The sequence below is a fragment of the Gracilinanus agilis genome, chromosome 1 (genome assembly GCF_016433145.1).
Source record: "Gracilinanus agilis isolate LMUSP501 chromosome 1, AgileGrace, whole genome shotgun sequence".
NCBI classification, from domain to species: Eukaryota; Metazoa; Chordata; class Mammalia; order Didelphimorphia; family Didelphidae; genus Gracilinanus; species Gracilinanus agilis.
In genome coordinates this window covers 514180460-514201811 of record NC_058130.1, presented here as the reverse complement: position 1 = coordinate 514201811, position 21352 = coordinate 514180460, and the positions used below count along the sequence as shown (strand labels likewise).

The following is a 21352-nucleotide window of genomic DNA, read 5'->3' as shown; positions in this document are numbered from 1 at the left end:
GGATGGGGGGGGGGGATTCTGCTTATATTTTTTTAAAGATTTAACATTTTAAGTAAATTAAGCCCATAACTAACAGTAATTTTAAAAATATAGTCTTATATTTATGATTTCTTTTTTTTTTTTTTTAACACTTACCTTCCACCTTAGAATCAATGGTTCCAAGACAGAAAAGAGTGGTAAGGGCTAGGCAATGGAGGTTAAATGACTCGCCCAGGGTCACACAGGTAGGAAGTATCTGAGGCCAGATTTGAACCTAGGACCTCCCTCTCTAGGCCCAACTCTCAATCCACTGAGCTGTCTAGCTGCCCCCCATTTATGATTTCTAAAAAGAAACATGTTAAAAATTTCATAATGAAATTGTTTTTACTGATATTTAGGTGTCCATGAATTCCAGAAATAAAAAAACTAAATTTAAAAAGAAAAAGAAAAAATCTCAAAAGAAATACTCAGATGAAATTCTGCAAGAGTCACAGAAAGAGATTCATGAAGATGATGACCATTTAATGTCAGATGATCCAGCTTTTGAGCAATATGAGGAGACCAGAGCATCTGAACTTCAAAATGGGAAAGAAGTAGAAACTGGAAAATTATCTACTGAAAATGTATTACTTCAAAACTTAGAAATTACAGAAAAATGGCAAAAATATTGGAGTGAATATGGAGAAGGATTGTTATGGCAAAGCTGGCAAGAAAAACACCCAAATGAAATACTGTCTATTGAACCTTGGAATTCTCCAGAGACAAGAGAAAAATGGGAACAACATTATAGTCATGTTTACTGGTATTATTTGGAACAGTTTCAATATTGGGAAAGTCAGGGTTGGACTTTTGATAGTTCACAAAGTTATGACACAGATAATTGTGTGTCTAAAATTGAAATGGATGAGAAAGATGATAGTAGCATTACAAAAGGATCATTATTGGACTTAGTTTCCATGACTAGAAGTGGGGAGGAAAATTATGAAGAAAGTTCAGATGATAAGCATCATGAGGAAATACTTGACAGAATTAGCAGCCTAAATTTGAATTCAGGGGAAGTAAAGAATGACAGCTTAAATCCAACTGTAATTTGTGGTGATTATCAGTTGGTGAACAAAGTTAATGGTGAACAAGAGTGCAGTCTTTCCAATGAATGTGAACCATGTGATGGATCAACCAAGAAAAGGAATTTGTCAGAAAATGGAAATACCAGGCAAACAGGTTAGTGAATAATTAAGTTAAAATAAATATTGATTACTCAAATGAACCTATAACAAAAGAATTGACCATGAAAATCTCATTACGTGGTTTTAAAATGCTAACTGGTAAAATGTCACACTGAGTAGCGGTTTAATCATTTAAAAAAATTTCATTGTGTTTATCATTTTAAAATGGAAACAGTTTGTAATGGTTTCCTATTGCTACCTTCATGACTACGTAAAACCTCATGTTTTCTAAGTCATGTCCCCAAGTAAATAATGTATCCAAGTTAATAATTTGCAAGAAACTGAATATTTACTTGAGTGCTTACTTCATTTTGTTCTAATAGACTAAAAAATTATAGTTACATCTATTAATTGGTGTTTCAACCAACAAATAACTACTTGTTAAATACTTATGATTGGACTATTAAAATATTTTCCCCCTTCTTTGCCTTTGCTGGCTATCTATTAATGTAAAAGTAACTCAAAGCATATATCCTACTGATGGGAAGTGGCTTTCATTCCCTTTTGTGATGGCTAAATTAATGTACTTATTTATCAATATAATCTAAGCATTTGAGACATCAGGAATAGGTCAAGCTAAGGCTATCTGTGGGCCCAGTGGGATGCCAGATCATGAGATATTTTTTTTTTTGGACTTTATATCTTCATTAGTTTAAGGAACTCATTATGAGGTAACTCCTACTAAAGTACATCAGATAAGCCAATTGTACAACTTATAAGTCCTATAAAGTGGTTAGAATGGTTAAGTGACTTGGCCAGAATTGCAAAGCCAGTGGCAGTCAAATAGCACTTATTTAGCACTTAACTAGATGGTAGGCACTATGCTAGGTGATGAGGATTCAAGGAAAGTTAAAATAAACAATAGTTTCTTCTCTTAGGGAGTTTCCATTCTAGAAGGGTGATAATATAAAGAAGATAGAGAATTCCTAAAACATGAATTTCTCAAGTCCTAGTTTCCAGTGTTAAAACTAGATTATTTTGGCACTTTCTGATATAGTGAAATTTTTTTGCTCCCTACCCCTGCCCCCAGAATGAACTCATCTCTCTTCTTTTTGTGGGTCCCAGTATGCCTGACCCTCTGGCAGAAAAATTGAGCAATGGGAGATCCTAGCCTCTTCTTCCTCGTGTGATTATGGACACATCATTTCTTCGAGCCTCTTTTTCCATCTGTAAAACACCAGTGTTTGACTGAAAAGCCACTGCCAGGTCTAAATTATAAATTTGAATATTTCTGGAAGTTCTTCCTGGTACTTAATGAAGACTTGTGAGTGATCAGAAAGTAAACGAAGGAATCATTTATATCAGATCTCGAAGTTCTAGACAGTCAGTATATCTTCATCATTTCTCTCTGTGCTTTTGTAATATAAAATTTCTCCCAGTCTACAGTCTTTTCTGCCTATTGATATAATTTTTATCACAGCTAGGTGGCATGATGGACAGAACATTGAGCTTACTGTCAGGACAACCTCAAGTCCAGCCTTAGATACTAACTGGGCAACTGTAGGCAAGTCACTTAACTTCTGTCTGCCTCAGTTTCCTCCTCAGTAAAATGTGGATGGCAATAGTACCTTTTAGGATTGTTGTGAGCCAGTATTTGTGAAGCATTTAGCATTGTCCCTGGTATATGGTGCCTAATAAGTATTTATTCCTTCCTGGTTATTTCACATTAACATTGGCCTTTCTTAGTCATCTGGCATGCAGATATCCTCTCTCATTTTGTTTCATAGGAATCCAGCCTATGATTTTATTAGTTTAAAGAACTCTCATGTGAGGAAATTCCCTCAACCAAGGAAGGTCAACACCTTCTTTGAAATTTAAAGTCTTAAGAAGTTGCCTGGGGCACCAAAAGGAAGGGATGTTCAAGAAAAGCACTAAAACATTTAGATCGAGTTTGAGAAAGATAAGAATTGTCAGAATATGGGGTGAAAATGTACTATATCTCTACCTGTCTAGATTCACAGGAGACTTCTGGAACAAGTACAAGCAAAGAAGTGTCATACAGCAATAGTAAGGATGGTGATGAGAGTGAGGAGGAGCCACCTGATTATAAACCAGCCAAATTGAAGAGGAGGTAAATCTTATCACCAGAAAAAATTTCTATTATTATTATTAATTAGCAAAGCATTTAATAAATACTATTGAGAGCCTAGCACTTTACAAGTCATTGTGGAGGAGATTTTTTAAAAGTCATAGCCCCTATTTTAAGGAGCTTATATTTTCAATAGGAAGGTAGGATTTATCTTCTGAAAGCAACCTTAAAGAAAATTCACTTCTCTTTGTACTCTATCATTTTAGAGATGAAGTCTTATATTTTTAATCATTATTGAATAAAATTCACAAAATTAAATGTCGCTTCAAGAAACCTTAAATATAGAGCAGCTAGATGAATTAGTGGATAGAAAGCCAGGTCTAGAGACGGGGAGATATTAAGTTCAAATTTGGCCACAGATACTTCCTAGCCATGTGACCTTGGGAAAGTCACTTGACAGAGGGTAAGGTTTTATAAAACCAGAAAAGAAACCTTAAATATCACCTGATCAAGTCTACATATTTTATCTGTAAGAAACTAAATACCCAGTGAGATTGTAATTTGACCAAGGACATAAAAACTATTCCATGCTGGTGTATATAATTTGTCCATTGAATATTTAAGTTCTTTTATCTAGAGCACTGGTGTAGGTGCTTAGAAAGTTACAAAATTTAGATAATATATAGTCTCTACTTCCACAAAACTTTCAAACTAATAAGAGTGCTAAAATACAAGCAGAACTGTGAAAACTATAGATATGAATATAAGTATACTACTTTACTATTACTATATGTACACTATACATATACTACTATATGAATAGTAGCTATACTACAAACAGAGAAAGAGGAAGCCAAACTTTTAGTAGCTATCCATTCTGGTGGTGTAATATTAATTCAAATCTGGATAGCATTTTAAGCTCTACAAACTTCCTTCATCACAACTTCTTTAGATAGGAGATACAAGTATGATCCCCAAGTTTAGGTGAGGAAACTTGAGGATCAGAAACAAATCAACTTGCTTAGTCACATAGCTAACAAGTTTCTGAGGTGAGATTCAAACTGAAGAGTCCTGACTCAAGGTCCTGCCCTCTGCCCGTGGAACCAAACTGTCTCCAAAATGATTACTAAATAGTAAGTTTCTTTGAATGCTTCTGGATGGTTAAAATTATTATCAACTAGTCATTTTTACTGCTTACACTCAGTTTTTTTTAAATAGGTTTTCTTTGTGTGGGTGTTTATAGTTTTATAACTTTGTTTTTGAAATACTTTTTTTTAATGGCCAAAAAAGTTATTTTCAGGTATTATAAATGCATCTGAGTAACTTTTCCATTCAAAAATTAGATGAAACTAGTGAAAGAGGGAACACTTTATTCTCATAATAGCCTCTATAGCCTTTGTATATATCTAGAAAGAAGAATTTTAAATGATTTTTAAAGTCCTAATAAGTGAACTATCTCCATTTCCTAATTATTTGATCTACAGTTGATTATTACAGAAAAGGCATAGTATAGTATTGTGTATATTTTGCTAGTTTATTCTATTTTTTCAAACTATTGAAAATAATGGTGGTCTATAGAGATAATAGGGCTTGTTAGTCAGTATTTGTTTTTTGTTGTGTTTTTTTTTTTAAACCCTTACCTTCTGTCTTAGAATCAATACTGTGTATTTGTTCCAAGGTAGAAAAGTGGTAAAGGCTAGGCAATAGAGAGTTAAGTGACTTGTCTAGGGTCTCACATAGCTAGGAAGTGTCTGAGGCCAAATTTGAACCTAGGACCTCCCATCTCTAGACCTGACTCTCAAACCACTGAGCCACCCAGCTTGCCTCCATTAGTCAGTGTTAAAACTTTCTCTTTTTGTATTTATAGCCATGAACTAGATATTGATGAAAATCCAATTGGGGACTTTGATGACAATGGTTCTCTCCTGGGATTCCAGCATGGCTCAGGGCAAAAGTAAGTTTTTTATTCATGATTTCTATAATCTTAAATTTTAGAGTTTTTAATCCATATTTGGTCAGTCAGTATTAATGTATTTTCATATATTTTAGACCTTGCAAGTTAAATAAGGAATCCACTTAGTCAAAATTTTCTTAAAGGTGACACCCTCTTCTCCTAAGCAAGTTATAATTGTTCTCCTTATATAATTTTACTAGATAATCTTAGGGTTTGTCATAAGAAAGGTATTAGTTGAAGAATTCTCTTGACTTCACATCCATTTAGTTAAGATGGTTTAAGAATGTGGACCCTTTCATATGTTAAACATAATCTTGTATCCAGATAGGAACTTCCAAGTTGTGAAAGCATTTTGCCATTTCCTCCCCATTTTTCTTACTATAGCAGCTATGCTGAAAAGAACCAGTTTAACACTAGCATGGGCAGAACTTAAACCTTCTTAGAAAGCACTGAGCCACAGTAGAAAAAGAAGACAAAGCTATGGACTTCAGCTTTAAATAAAGTGGTATTAGTTACCATTTATATGCTTTGAGGCCACAAATTTCATTAGCAAAACATTGTCTTTGACTGAGAAATTCCATTATATAGGGAATATATTACTTAAGGAAAACACTTTTTAAAAAATCTTTTCATAGTTCTATAAGTCTTATTTTTAGTTATGAAGAATTAGAATCAACCTGATGAGAAATTGAGGTATTGATGTAATACATAGTATAGTGGAAAGAGCTTGAGATTCAAAGAATTAGATTTAAGTCATAACTCCTTCTTTTTTAGCTATTTAACCTTAGGCAAATCAGAATAAGGGAATTGAATTAGATAATTTTTTTTTTAAACCCCTGCACTTCGGTGCACTGTCTCATAGGTGGAAGAGTGGTAAGGGTGGGCAATGGGGGTCAAGTGACTTGCCCAGGGTCACACAGCTGGGAAGTGGCTGAGGCCGGGTTTGAACCTAGGACCTCCCGTCTATAGGCCTGACTCTCAATCCACTGAGCTACCCAGCTGCCCTTGGAAAGTATCTTTAAAAATTATCTAATTCAGGGCACCAGGGTAGCTCAGTGGAATGAGAGTCAGGCCTAGAGACGGGAGGTCCTAGGTTCAAACCCGGCCTCAGCCACTTCCCAGCTGTGTGACCCTGGGCAAGTCACTTGACCCCCATTGCCCACCCTTACCACTCTTCCACCTATGAGACAGTGCACCGAAGTTAAGGGTTATTTTAAAAAAAAAAAAAAGATACTTTCCAGCTTGTAACATTCTGTGGTTCTGCGAATATTTGTTTGATTAGACATTTGATTTGACATTTGATTTAATTGATCTAAAGAACTCTTTAGTGTGGAAATGACCTCCATACCTTTATATTGACAGCTCATCTACAATTTAGTCTTTGAGAGTTGCCTATAAGAATTATAATGTACCTAAGGATGAAATGAGAATACATATTACAGTATTGTACAGAAAACATACAGAAGATATATTTTTTATTGTAAGAGATTACAACTATACACACAAAAAGTACACTATTATTACAGGGATAAGTGAGAAAAGAGTAGAAAGGAATGTAAAGTGGTACTAACTGATAAGTTGTTACAGATATCTGATTAAAGTATTTTTAGTGTACATAGTTGTAAGTCTAAGTTTATTTGTTTAAGTTTGTGATAAGCTACTTTAAAAACTATATACTAAGTTGTGCATTCAACATATATTTATTTATTAAGCATATTATGTGTGTTGAATTCTGCCAGGCATTGCAAATACAGAGAAAAACAAAACAGTACTTACCTTCAAGTAGTTTGTGTTCTATAAAGGGAAAACAACCTGCATAAAAATATAAACAAAACAAATTCAGAGTAATTTCCAGGGGGTTTTGGACCTCAGCTACTTTTAGGCATCCTCTTTTAAGAGGTGGTATTTAAGCTGAGCCTTGAAAGATTCTAAGGACGTCGTGATGTGGGATGAGTAGTTAATATATTTGAGGCATGGAATAATGCCTATGCAGAGTCCCAGAGAAGAGAGGAGAGCTAGGATGTAAAATATGTAAGAGAGAGGTACTCTCAGCCTAGAAAAGTAGGCTAGAACAAAATGAAGACTTTAAAAGCCAAAAGAGATAATATTTTTATTCTAGAGCCACTACAGCTTCTTCAGTGGGGGAATGACATGCCATACCTTTGCCTTAGGAATATCAGTTTGGTGACCATAGGTGAAGGGTGAATGAGGGAGGGGAGAGCCTAGTTCTACTTCTGTAAGTCTCTTCTTTGAGATACTAATTTTCTCACCTACAAAATGTAGAAATATATCTCATTGCAGTCAGTTTTAAAATTCTATAACTATAAATGTCCCATTTTTTTCATTTAATTTCATTATAGAAGTATAAATTCATTTATTCACTAAGCATATTATTGATCACTCACTAGGTACATAATTGTTCTAGGTGCTAAGGGAAGTACAAAAGAAATCTAAGGCATTATCTCTGTCTCCTAGGAAACAACAATAAAATTGGGAAGACAGTATATACACAAGTAAAAAGTATTGATTAGTGTCTGATTAGTCCCAAAATGAGCAAGAGCAAGAAGTACTATTGGAGTTCAGAAAAAAAGGACCTCCTGAAGAAATACTTGGACCTTAAAGGATGGATAAGATTTGCATAGACAGAAGGAGGAGAGAGACTGGCATTCTATGGAAGGTGAACACTATTCCTTTGAGTCTCAGCTCAAATCCCACCTTCTGAGGTCTTTTTCCATCTCCCTAGCTGCTAGTGTCTTCCTCTCTGGGATTATCTCTCATTTACTCTGTCCCTCTCCCATTTTTCTCCTTTACTTCCAGGCTCTCTCTTGAATTTGTATATACTTAGTTTTTTACATATTATCTTCTCCATCAAATTGTTAGCTTCCTAAGGGCAGGAGTTGTTTTTACCTTTCTTTAGATTATCAGTGCTTAGCACAATGCCTTATACACAGTAGACATCTAATAAATACTTTTGATTGAGCTTAAATAAAGATTTAGACTACCTTTAGGATAAAGTCTGAGTTAAAATTGGCATTTAAAGTTCACAGTCTGTCATCAGGATTTTTTCCCCCAGACTCCTGTTGGTTAACTCCTTTTTACATAACTCTGTTTTAGTCAAACTAGACTACTTGGCATTCCATTTCCTGCCTCTGGGCCTTTGTATAGAATATCCCCTTATACTAGCAGCATAGTACTGCCTCACCTCTAGGCTAAGTTCATGTGCCATTTCTATGGGAAGCTTTTCTTCATTATCCTAGTTATGAATATTGGGTAATCAAGCATTATTTCTGAGTCTACCTTCAGATTGTCATATGTGAAACACACATTTATGTGCTGTGTTCCCCAGTAAAATATAAGCTATTCAAAGGTAGGGACTATTTTTTCCTTAGGTTATTGTATTATTCATTATTGTATGCTTTGTATTTGTCTAAGCACTCAGCTAAAATGCATGCACATATGAAACAAAATTTAATTATTTATACCATTTAATTATTTCTTTTATATACTTACCTCTAGAAACATAGCTACAGCACTAGAAGGACTCTTCTATTCCAACCTCATTTAATAAGTGAGGAAATTGAAACCTAACCAATTTGTAAAAAAGGAAAAAGCCTAACCCCAATAAAAATAGGAGTAATTATTTCATTTTAGAAGAGGATTCACAGCATTTTCTTTAAACAAAATTTCATATTCATTTACAGATCATTAACATTTTTACAGAGGTGAAAGAGTAGAGAAATTTATAGCTAAAGAATTAGGAACCATGGGAAATTATAGAAGTAAAAGTATTAGTAATAAACATTTTAGTTTTAATACATATGTTGTATGTGCATGCATGTATAAAGTCCCAAAAGTTAGTGCAGTTTAAAGTTATTCAGTTTTTAAGTACCATATACACATATGTATACTCATATGTACATAATATGTGTGTAATCCTAATTCCTGAGTGATAAGAAAACTGACAGTGACTTACTTATTCATTATTTGGCTAGTAAAGTAGCCAGAACTTCCACCCAAACCCAGTGATTTTTTACTCAAAATCATGTTCATTCCATTTTGCCACAGAACAGTTTTAGAAATATTATAAAATATTTTAGAAATATGAAATACAATCTAGTAGGGAAATTCTGTATGCTCTCTCTTCCCTTCTTCCACCTTCCCCCTCAAAAAGTGAGTCATCACAATTTTTGGAGTGCATATATTTTATAAAGTACGGTAAAGATGTGAAGATCTTTGGGGAGAAAATCATTATTTCAAATTATTACACTACTTGATATTGAAAATTGCATGTAAGTTTTCAGAGATTGTTACAACAATGGTTTTGATAATAATTATTGGAAGAAATGGTCATCACTATATCAAGTAATTATTTAGTAATTCAGAACTGCTACAAAATGGCAAATGAACTAAGAAAACAACCAAAAAGTAAAAGGGAAAAGGAATAAAATCCTCAGGGGAAAAAAAATCATCTCTCAGAAAATGGAAAAAAAAATTAGTAATTAAAATTTGAAAGTACCACAGCTTCATAAGATCTTAGACCTTTATAAATAAACATAGTAAAGCTAGAGGATAAAAATAAGATAACAAAAAAATCCCTTGCTCTTCAAGAAAATATGAAGAAACAAAATCTGAATATCATGTTTCAAGAAGTAATACAATAAATTTTCTTGGAAACAATAATAACAGAAGGCAAAATATAACCTCGTAGAGTCAAGAATGCATTCCCCCTCTCCCAGTTTAATTCACAAAAGAATATAGACATCAGACTGTGACAGAAAGGATCTTAGAAGCAACCAGTAAGGAATAAATCACATTAATAAAAAACAAATTCTTAAATAGCAAAAATTTTATCATCCAGAATGAGACTTGAAAGGAGAATCTAGGATGTGATTTAGCAAAAAGAAGCTCTCTCCAAAATTAGCATATTGTTAATAAGAGATTTTTTTTTTAGTGTAAACAAAGATTTCCAGACCTTAATGCAGAGCAACCCAGAACTTATCAGGGCCTTTGACATGCAAACCAACCATGAAGCAGAAACTTTACAAGGTAAACAAATCTTTAAAGCAAAGAATGAATGAATTTTGGCTCAAAGTACTTGCATAGAATTTGAGACTTCACTAATGACTGGGTTATCCTCTTCTGGAGAAGTCATGCTCTGTCCAAAGCCTATTCCATTTTTGATAGTTCTGATTGTGAAAAAAGGTGTTTTTTTTTTTCCTGATTTTAACATTTTTTAAATTTCTCCTATCATTCCCAGTTTTGCCTTCCATAAAAAAAAAAAAAAACAAAAAACTTACCTTTTCTAAGTGATAGTTCTTCAGATACTTGAAGACTTTCATCATTGTGTCGTTTCAGGCTAAACATCCAAAGTTCCTTCAACTTAACCTTCAATGTCATGAATTTATGTCCTTTCTTTATCCTAACACTCCTTTTCAGGATCTCTCAACTTAACAATGTCTTTAAATTGGTACATCTAGAATTGAATACAATCCACCCAATGTGGTTTGATTAGGACTGAATACTAAGGAACTATTCTTTCCTTTCTATCCTGGAAGTCATGTTTCTTTTTGCATACATGGTATAGCTAGTTTGTTATTTGATGTTCCATCAGTTAAGGAAGGACACAGGGAAACTAGTGGCTAGGAAATAAGTGAAGTAACCTTGTTTAAGAGCAACAGAAGACAAGAGCGGAAGATAATTATATACTCCATATGGATACTATAGATAAAAATGATAGACTGGAATGAGCAGTTCCTAAAACATTGTCAGTCCTAGCAGTAATCAGCAAAGGGCAGTAAGCTTTGAAAAGAACCCCAAAATCAATGTTTTGTTTTTATTTATTTGGTGGGATTAAGGGGAGCAAACAATGTAATAGTATTACAGTGGGTAGAAACCCAAACAAAAGTTATATATCTAAATATAAATGAGTTAATTTACTTCTAAAAAAAGCTGTTTTCAAAAGAGATTAGCAAATAAAATTAAACATTGTTATTTATAGGAAATACACCTAAAGTATAATCACAAATATAGATTTAAAATGACAGACCTGAATAACATTGCTTCAAATGACTTGCAAGGAAATAATACTATGCTGTGGTAAAGCTGAAATGAAAATAGAATTGAAAATGGTAAATGATCATCATAGTTAGTAATGGATATTAAATAAATGTGTGTATGTGTTTACATGCCAAATGGTATTATAACTAAGTATTTAAAGGAAAAATTTTATTTTTAAAAATTCTGTTAAGGATTTGTTTTTGTTTTTAATTTAAAATGGAAAAAGAAAAGACTTGAGAAGTACTGAGATTATTGATATAATACTTTATTGTTATTCATGTTGCTAACTGAAACCAAGACAAGCAAGGTGAAAATTACAGATTTGAAGAGAATGTTGGGAAAACTTGATTTGATAGATATATAAGAAGCCAGTCAATTTGACCCTTAAAGATTTTGCCTTTTTCTCCTGTCACTCAAAATGAATGATACCTCTATGAGAGAAATAATTCAACTTTTGTAATGAAGGCAGACATCTTGAAACACTTTCACTGAATGTCATAACAATAAAAATGGTAGTAAATAAGTGAATATAAACTAACCATACATATCTGGAAAGAGCCTTAAAATGATAAATAATTTGTGCAAATAATGAACAAAGACCAAATGCAAAAAGAATAAAAGATAATCAACAATGGTAATAGTAATAAAGCATACAAAATTCATGGAATGTCACTAATATAATAATCCTATGTAAACTTCTATCTAAACACTTATTAACAAAAAAAGAAAAAGAAGAGGAAATTGTTTCATATTACAAGCAAGATAAAATGAATGAGGGGGGGGAAAAGGAACAAAATAAGTTAAGACCAAGAAAATTGGAACTGTTAGCTAAATTATCAAAAAGAACTAATCACACTAAATGGAAAAACAATAAAGAAAATGACTCAAAACAGTTGTTATATAAATACAAATTTGACAACTAGGTTAAGATGGATGACTATAAAAAGTTAAAACTATTTAGAGTATCTTTAAACCAGTACCTTTTAAAAAATATTCATAACAAAATTACTATTAAACAAAATTTTAGTTGTTTGATTTTTTTACCAAAAATGCAAGGATTTGACATTTCTTGTTCATTCTTCAACATTAGGAAAACAATTATCATCAGATGTGTTATTGATTAAAGCAATAAAATTATCTAATTATATCAACATTACATTTAAAACTTTCTGTAACATACAACACTCATTAACAATGAAAAGCACAGGAATAAAAGGACCTTTGCAATGTTTAGCATGACAAAACAGCTTTCTAAAATTAAGAACTAACAATATTAGAGAAACACTAGATGCTTTCTGACTCCTATGGCTAAAGTCAAAATGCCCATTATCCCCATTATTCTAGAAATGTCACCGAGAGCAACAAGCCAAAAATAAAATAAAATAAAGGAATAAGCAATAACAAAGAACAGGCAGAATGATTTATCTCAGTGGATGATAAGGTAGTGGACAAAAATATTTGCCTAGGAATCAGAAATATCTGGGTTCACTTCCTACCTTGACCACTTAATAGATGTGTTCTGGGTGAATTTTTTTTTTATTTTTTAAACATTTATTAATAATCATTTTTAACATGGTTACATGATTCATGCTTCTACTTTCCCCTGCACCCCCCACCCCCTATGGCCAACGCACATTTCCACTGGTTTTATCATGTGTCATTGATCAAAACCTATTCTGGATGAATTTTTAGTCTTGGTTTCCTCATCTGTAAAATAAAGGTGATAATACTTTCAGTACCTACTTCAGCAGAATTACTTTTAAGTACCTACCTTAGCAGAAGATTGTGAGATTTAAATCAGACAATGTATGCAGAGCTCCACACACCTGATAGTGCTCTACAAATATCTGTTATTTGGCCCAAAAGAGTTGACAACTACAAAATATAATTGAAATATTAAATAGTTTCATCAAGGTAGAAGCCAGAAATAGAACCACAAAATTTTAAATGTAAGCAATTTTCTATTAAGTTTTGAGTTTTAATCTGCTGACAGCTCCACACTGATGAAATATCAGACCCTTCATATATGAGTTTAGAAATAGAATCATGTCTTAAATTTGAAAGAATTCAAAGAAATACAGTAACTTATTCATATTGCACAATGAAGCAAAGAATAAAGTGCAGAAAAACTTATAGCATTAACAAAACTCAAATTAAATACAATTAGTGATGGTATTGCCTTGTCAAAGCAAACAGCCTTCCTGTTTTAACAAAATTCTAAATAATAATCACATTTTTTGTTTCATTTTTCCAATCACATTTTTTCATTTTACTTATTTGCTGGGATTATGTTTTGAGATTCCTGGTTTTGTTATAACAATTATAAGAATAAGATAAAAGTAAATTAATGATGTGATTTTTTTTTTGCCTGATATTTATACAATAGTGCTATATATTTAAAGTAGTTATATATGTTGAATTATTTGTTTAGTTGTACTCATGTTAAAGTTTAACCCAAATTCAATGAGTAGAAAATTCATGCTACTATAAAATAAAGATAGTTTCCTCAGCTAGGCAGGTATGGTAGAGAATGCTAAAACTTAGAGTCAGGAAAACTGATGTAAAATCCAACCTTAGGAACTTATTAGCTGTGTAACCCTGGAGCAAGTCATTTACCTTCTCTCAGCTTCAATATCCTCATTTTTAAAATGGGGATAATCCTGCCAGGATTGTTGTGAGGATCAACTGAGACAACCTATCTAAAACATGTATAAATATGTAAAGAAATAAAGAAAATATATAAGTTCTATCTGTTATAATAACTGAATACTTCTACACATCTGTGATAGAACTAGAGCTGGAAGAGATCTCAGAATTTGTTTAGTCCAATCCAGTCATTTTCTAGGTAAAGAAACAAGTTCCCAGAGGCTTACTGGATTTACCCCCAAGGTCACACAAGTTCTAAGTGTTAATAGATTCAAACTTGGGTTTTTGTCTGATCTAAGAGCTAATAACGTTTTCACTGTATCATACTAACATTTTGAAGTATTGAATACCTTGTCATTAAAAAATCTAAAATTACTTTTTAACCAACTTCAGTGTGTTAAATTACATGCAATATAATTCACATTAAACATTGTGTTATATTCTAACTCCCTTTTGAAAAGCAGTAAACTAATTTGGTCTGAATATGACCCTTAAACCTAAAATATCTTTGAGAGAAAAAAAATATAAACATATACATACCAAATCATTGATTATTAAACTATAGTTGGGCAGGAAATGGTAGCCTTCAAATCATATGGTATATAAGAAGTTCTGATTAGCTGAAATTATCAGTCTGTAAATATTGGCTGTAAAATTCTCATTTTGTACTCCACTTTGGTCTTAGAGAAATATAAGATGTATGTTCATGAAACATAACACATGAAATAGTAATAAGTTTAAAAAATGATCTTTTGTTATAATGAATGCGATGATATTCTAGGGTGTCAGAGGAGTGATCATTTAGAGCAGGGAAGACTAGAAAAAGACAGACTCTCAAATACTTTGGATGAATGGAAATTTACTTCACTTATTTTGTGATTTAAGATTAATTTTACTTCAAGAATTTTCTGGCAACTTGAGGTAATTAAAGATATCCTACCTGGGTTCTGTTGTGAAACCAGATTTGGAAATTAGTGCTGTAAGGCAAAATGTGTTTTATGTATATCCACACTAAGGAGCTATGAAACGTTGCTATTTATGAGTTACAGTATTTTGATTACACCTTTTTTTTTAAGGACATAGCTAGGTCTTAGCTTAGTATTAGGTAATATGTTAATATTCCAACTTGCATATTTAATTTTGCTAAAATCAATAAACTAAACCTTAAAGAATAATTAGAAAGAAATGAGTCTTATCTGCATTTTTAACATTTTTGTATGTTATTTTTATTTTTAAAACAATTAAAACCCTTTCTTCTGGTCAAATGAGAAATACAAATGTTAATTATTAGGGAAAAAACATCAATTTAAGTTTTTAAGTTATATTCCCTTTCCTTATCACATCCTAATATGAACTTTCCCAAATGTCTTGATTTTCATTTTCAGATATGGCGGAATTTCTAATTTTAGTCATCGAAAAGTTAAGTACCTAGAGAAAGATGTGAAGCATAAAACACAATTTCTAGATATGCGAAGACAAATTAATACAAAAAACAAGCATATCTTCTTTCCAGAAGAGTCAGAAAGACCATCTTTCCGGAAGAGTAAGACTTTGAGTAAGGTATAACTAAATTATGATTTATATAAAATAGAATATTCCATCTAGTTATTTAGACCTTTATTTTTGTAAACTGGGTTTTGAGTCTTATGTGTGCCTTAGTACTTTGTCTTAGGGATAAAACACATATTATGAATTTAAATGACATTTAAAACTAGGTCCTCTGACAGTAGGATCTGTGCTCTTTCCATTTTACCACATTGCATTCTTTCTCAAAGGAAATCTTTTTATTTCATTTATTTATTTGTTTGTTTTATGGCCATGCTCATTCTGACCTATTAACCATTAGGAAGATTAGTCCTACTGACAGTGATGATACCAGTCATGGAAGAACCTGAGTTTGAGGCATAGTTAACATTCTTAGAGGGCAAGGGTTCATTTTATACTCTCTTGACTAGTTTTTAGAAAGTATTATTCATTTACCACATCATATCAATAATTTCATTTTTGAAATTCATAAGAATTTATTATTTAACCTGTTACGTGCCAGGTACTGAGCTAGGCACTATGGATACAAAGACAAAAATTAAATTGTCCCTGCCTGTAAGCCTTCATTATATCAGGAAATATGTACACATGTAACTAATTATAAAATATATTCAAAGTAACCAATTTTGTAATATTATCTTTGATTCTAAGTAAGACATTTTTTTAAAACCCTTACTTTCTGCCAAATCAATACTGTGTTGGTTCCAAGGTAGAAGGGTAGTAAGGACTAGTGGGCTTCAAGTGACTTGCTTAGGGACACACAGCTAGGAAGTGTCTGAGGCTAGATTTGAACCTAGAACTTCCCATCTCTAGGCCTGTGTCTTAATCTTAATGACCCAGCTGCTCCCTAAATAAGACATTTAACATCATTTTTTTTCCAGGATCATTGAATGTAAAAGCATTTAGTAAGCACTCAAGATACATGTAGAAAAGTTGAGGCATTCCTTGCTCTTAAGGAATTATGGTCCTAATGAAAGATGGCACATAAAGTTATGAGTAAAATAGAAGAGTCTGATGATTTTAGGGTTCCATGGCAAAGCAGATGGTAATGCGCTTTTTTTTTTTAACCCTTGTACTTCGGTGTATTGTCTCATAGGTGGAAGATTGGTAAGGGTGGGCAATGGGGGGTCAAGTGACTTGCCCAGGGTCACACAGCTGGGAAGTGGCTGAGGCCGGGTTTGAACCTAGGACCTCCTGTCTCTAGGCCTGACTCTCACTCCACTGAGCTACCCAGCTGCCCCAGTAATGCACTTTTAAGGTCATTTTTAAAACTATCTGTTTATGGTAGTGAACCAGTTGACAGTGCCAAGGCCTTTGTACATGAGAATTTCCTTTTCCTAGTATTCATTATGTGGCTTCTGAGAAAGCAGTGGCTGATGCACCTGCCAAAGCAGTTGTCAAGTTATATCTCCACAGAGGCTTTTTCCCTGGATAATTGGTGCAGAGGTAGTGCTTTAAGGATTCTTTAGGCTCTTGTGCTCAGTCTTGAGTTATTTCCTTTGAGGCCTATGGGGAGGTGATGGTTAAAATGGTGGCAATGATTTGACTCATTTGACATAGGCCACTTTTGGCCTCTCCCTCATTGCCCCTTGCTCCTTTATCTAGGTTGGTTTGCCAGACAGTGGTGGTTGTTGGCCCTTAATCCACAGGAGTCATATTCTAGGATGATAGCTAGGAAGGCGGATTGGACTGAAAGCCAGATTGTTTATGAGTATAGGTCAATATTATTTTACTTTTTTTTAAACATTTGTCTAGATCTTCCTAAAATATCTGTATGTACCAATAAAAAAGTATGATGGCATGTTACTTTCTGTAAGTTTTCTTTATGGTAAGCCATCTTTAATACCTCCATTCTCCCTCATATCAGAAATTTGTAATGGGCCATGGTGCATCAGAGTAGCAAATTGCCCAGAATTGCTTCAGTAGATTATGTTGAATGATTCAGTGTCCACTTGTCATTAAAATATTCTTGTTAGAGTTCTTTTTTCTTTAAAAAATTAGGCAATTCTGATGTCAATAATGTGAGAGAAAACATCCTTTGTGTAGTTGGATGACTAGGCCTACATCTGTGTAACATGTTTGTGACTTAATTCCAGGTAGAAAAATTCCTCAAATGGGTTAATGAACCAGTGGAGGAGATAACATCACTGGACCATCGAGATGACGCACAAGACACTTGCACAAGCAGTGATTCAGAAGAACAGGAAAGATCTGTTAAAAAATGTGATGACCCATTTGAGATCAGTAATCTAGAACCTGAAAAGTGTGATGCAATTTCTTCAACCAGTGAATCTGAAATTAAAAAAAATAAAGACAACAAAACAACCATATCAGAAGAACAAAAATGTGTTCCTGAAAGGCAGCTGGTTACTCTAGATATTCCTGATTATCTGCAAGTAGAAACAGATGGTAAGAGCAGATGCACTTGTTTGTAATAGATTCAGAACAATATTTACTTAGTATTCCAAGAAATGATATTTTCATTAATGCGATATTCCTTCCACAAGCACAGTTTGCACCGTAAACCTTGGGCTGTCTCTACTCCATGCTTGAGTGTTGTACTTAAATGGAGGTGGATAGGACACTTAAATAAAAGACACCTTTTTCTGGTATTATCTTTTCAATTGTTAATAACTAGTCAGTCAATAAACATTTATTAAATTCCTACAGTCTTCCAGGCACTATGCTAAGCTTTGGGGTTACCAAAAAAGGCAAAGAGAGCCCCTGCCCTGAAGGAGTTTCCAATCTTACAATGGAGGCAACAAGCAAAGAAATATGTACAAATAAGTTGGATAGAATAAGTAAGAAATAATCAGAAGAGGGAAGACAATAGATAAGGAGTGTTGGGAAAAGCTTCCTTTAGAAGATGGGATATTGCTTGGGATCTAAAAGAAGCCCGAGAAGCCAGTAAGCAGAGAAAAGGAGGAGGAGCATTTGGAAGACAACCAGAAAAAAATGCTCAGAGTCAAGAAAAGGAGTATATGGAACAGCAAAAAGACTAGTGTCACTGTACATAGCACAGGGAGTAAGAAGACTACAAAAGTAGGAAGTAACTAGATTATAAAGTGCTTTGAATGCCAAACAGAAAATTTTGTTTTTGATCCTGGAGGCAAAAGGGAGCCATTGGAATTTATTGGGTGAGGATGTGATGTAAGACACACAGACCATCTGTAGTTATTACTATAGTTTAGGTGTAAGGTGGTAAGGGCCTGCACCAGGGTTAGTGGTGTCTTAGAGGAGAACAACATTTATTTAAGAGATGTGGAATAGGTGATGTTGACAGACCTTGGCAACAGATTGGATATGGGAGGGTAAGAGATAGTAAGGAATCTAAAATGACTCCTAGGTTGTAAGGCTTGGGCACTGGGAGGATGATAATAACCTTGACAGTACAGGGGAAGTTTGGAAGTGGGAACAGTTTTGGAGGAAAGATAATGAGTTCCATTTTGCATATTTTTAATTTTAAATATCTTTTTTTATATAATTATTTTTTTTTTATTTTTAGAAAAGTTTTCCATGGTTACATGATTCATGTTTTTACTTTCCCCTTCACCCCCTCAAACTTCCCCCACCCCAATAGCTAACTTGCATTTCCACTGGTTTTAACATGTGTCATCAATCAAGACTTATTTACATATTATTGATAGTTACTTTGGTGTGGTCTTTTCAGGTCTACATCCCCAATCATGTCCTCATCAACCCAACTGTTCGAGCAGTTGTTTTTCTTCTATGTTTCCTCTCCTGTAGTTCTTCCTCTGAATGTGGGTAGCGTTCTTTTCCATAAATCCCTCAGAATTGTCCTGGGTCATTACATTGCTGTTAGTACAGAAGTCCATTACATTCGATTTTACAACAGTGTATCAGTCTCTGTATACAGTGTTCTTCTGGCTCTGCTCCTTTCACTCTGCATCAATTCCTGGAGGTCTTTCCAGTTCACAAGGAATTCCTCCAGTTTATCATTCCTTTGAGCACAATAGTATTCCATCACCAACATATACCACAATTTGTTCAGCCATTCCCCAATTGAGGGACATACCCTCATTTTCCAGTTTTTTGCCACCACAAAGAGCACAACTATGAATATTTTTTGTACAAGTCTGTTTATCTATGATTTCTTTGGGGTACAAACCCAGAAATGGTATGGCTGGATCAAAGGGCAGGCATTCTTTTATCGCTCTTTGGGCATAATTCCAAATTTCCGTCCAGAATTGTTGGATCAGTTCACAACTCTACCAGCAATGCATTAATGTCCCAATTTTGCCACATCGCTTCCAACATTCATTACTCTCCCTTGTTGTCATTTTAGCCAATCTGCTAGGTGTGAGGTGATACCTCAGAGTTGTTTTGATTTGCATTTCTCTCATTATTAGAGGTTTAGAACACTTTCTCATGTGTTTATTGATACTTTTGATTTCTTTATCTGAAAATTGCCTATTCATGTCCTTTAACCATTTATCAATTGGGGAATGGCTTGATTTTTTTATACAATTGATTTAGTTCTTTTCTCTCAGAATTTTTTGTTATAAAGATTTTTTTCCCAGTTTGTTGTTTCCCTTCTGATTTTGCTTGCATTGTTTTTGTTTTTACAAAAACTTTTTAATTTAATATAATCAAAATTATTTATTTTACATTTTGTAATTTTTTCTAACTCTTGCTTGGTTTTAAAATCTTTCCCTTCCCATAGATCTGACAAGTATACTATTCTGTGCTCTCCCAATTTACTTATGGTTTCCTTCTTTATGTTCAATTCATTCACCCATTCTGAGTTTATCTTCATATAGGGCGTGAGTGGTTGATCTAGGCCAAATCTCTCCCATATTATTTTCCAATTTTCCCAACAGTTTTTGTCAAATAGTGGGGTTTTGTCCCAAAAGCTGGGTTCTTTGGGTTTATTGAAGACTGTCTTGCTGAGATCGCTTACCCCTAGTCTAATCCACTGATCCTTCCTTCTGTCTCTTAGCCAATACCATATTGGTTTTTTTTGTTTTTTTTTTTAACATTTATTAATATACATTTTTAACATGGTTACCTGATTCATGCTCCTCCTATCCCCTTCACCCCCCCCACCCCCGCAGTTCCCCCACCCATGGCCAATGCGCATTTCCACTAGTTTTGTCATGTGTCCTTGATCAAGACCAATTTCCAAATTGTTGGTAGTTGCATTGGTGTGGTAGTTTCGAGTCCACACCCTCAATCATGTCCACCCCGACCCATGCGTTCAAGCAGTTCTTTTTCTTATATGTTTCCTCTCCTGCAGTCCTTCCTCTGAATGTGGGTAGCATCTTTACCATAAATCCCTCAGAATTGTCCTGGGTCATTGTATTGCTGCTGGTACAGAGGTCCATTACATTCAATTTTACCACAGTATATCAGTCTCTGTGTACAATGTTCTTCTGGCTCTGCTCCTTTCGCTCTGCATCAGTTCCCGGAGGTCTCTCCAGTTCGCCTGGAACTCCTCCAGTTTATTATTCCTTTTAGCACAATTGTATTCCATCACCCGCATATACCACAGTTTGTTCAGCCATTCCCCAATTGAAGGACATACCCTCCTTTTCCAATTTGTTGCCACCACAAAAAGCGCAGCTATGAATATTTTCGTACAAGTCTGTTTACCTATGATCTCTTTGGGGTGCAAACCCAGCAATGGTATGGCTGGATCAAAGGGCAGGCAGTCTTTTATAGCCCTTTGAGCATGATTCCAAATTGCCAGCCAGAATGGCTGGATCAGTTCACAACTCCACCAGCAATGCATTAATGTCCCAATTTTGCCACATCCCCTCCAACATTCATTATTCTCCCCTTCTTTCATTTTAGCCAATCTGCTAGGTGTGAGGTGGTACCTCAGAGTTGTTTTGATTTGCATTTCTCTAATTAGAGATTTGGAACACTTTCTCATGTGCTTATTGATACTTCTTT

General features: G+C 33.9%; 1 protein-coding gene across 2 annotated transcripts in view; it reads left to right on the top strand.

Annotated features, from left to right (window-relative positions):
- Positions 1 to 21352, top strand: part of TGS1 (trimethylguanosine synthase 1) — a 64774-nt gene that overhangs the window by 7028 nt on the left and 36394 nt on the right. For both annotated transcript variants that reach the window (XM_044666262.1, XM_044666256.1), the window contains exons 4-8: positions 378 to 1200; positions 3159 to 3276; positions 5102 to 5188; positions 15277 to 15451; positions 17533 to 17845. In XM_044666262.1, the coding sequence (XP_044522197.1) occupies positions 378 to 1200; positions 3159 to 3276; positions 5102 to 5188; positions 15277 to 15451; positions 17533 to 17845 (1516 nt within the window). The remainder of the gene's footprint in view (positions 1 to 377; positions 1201 to 3158; positions 3277 to 5101; positions 5189 to 15276; positions 15452 to 17532; positions 17846 to 21352) is intronic.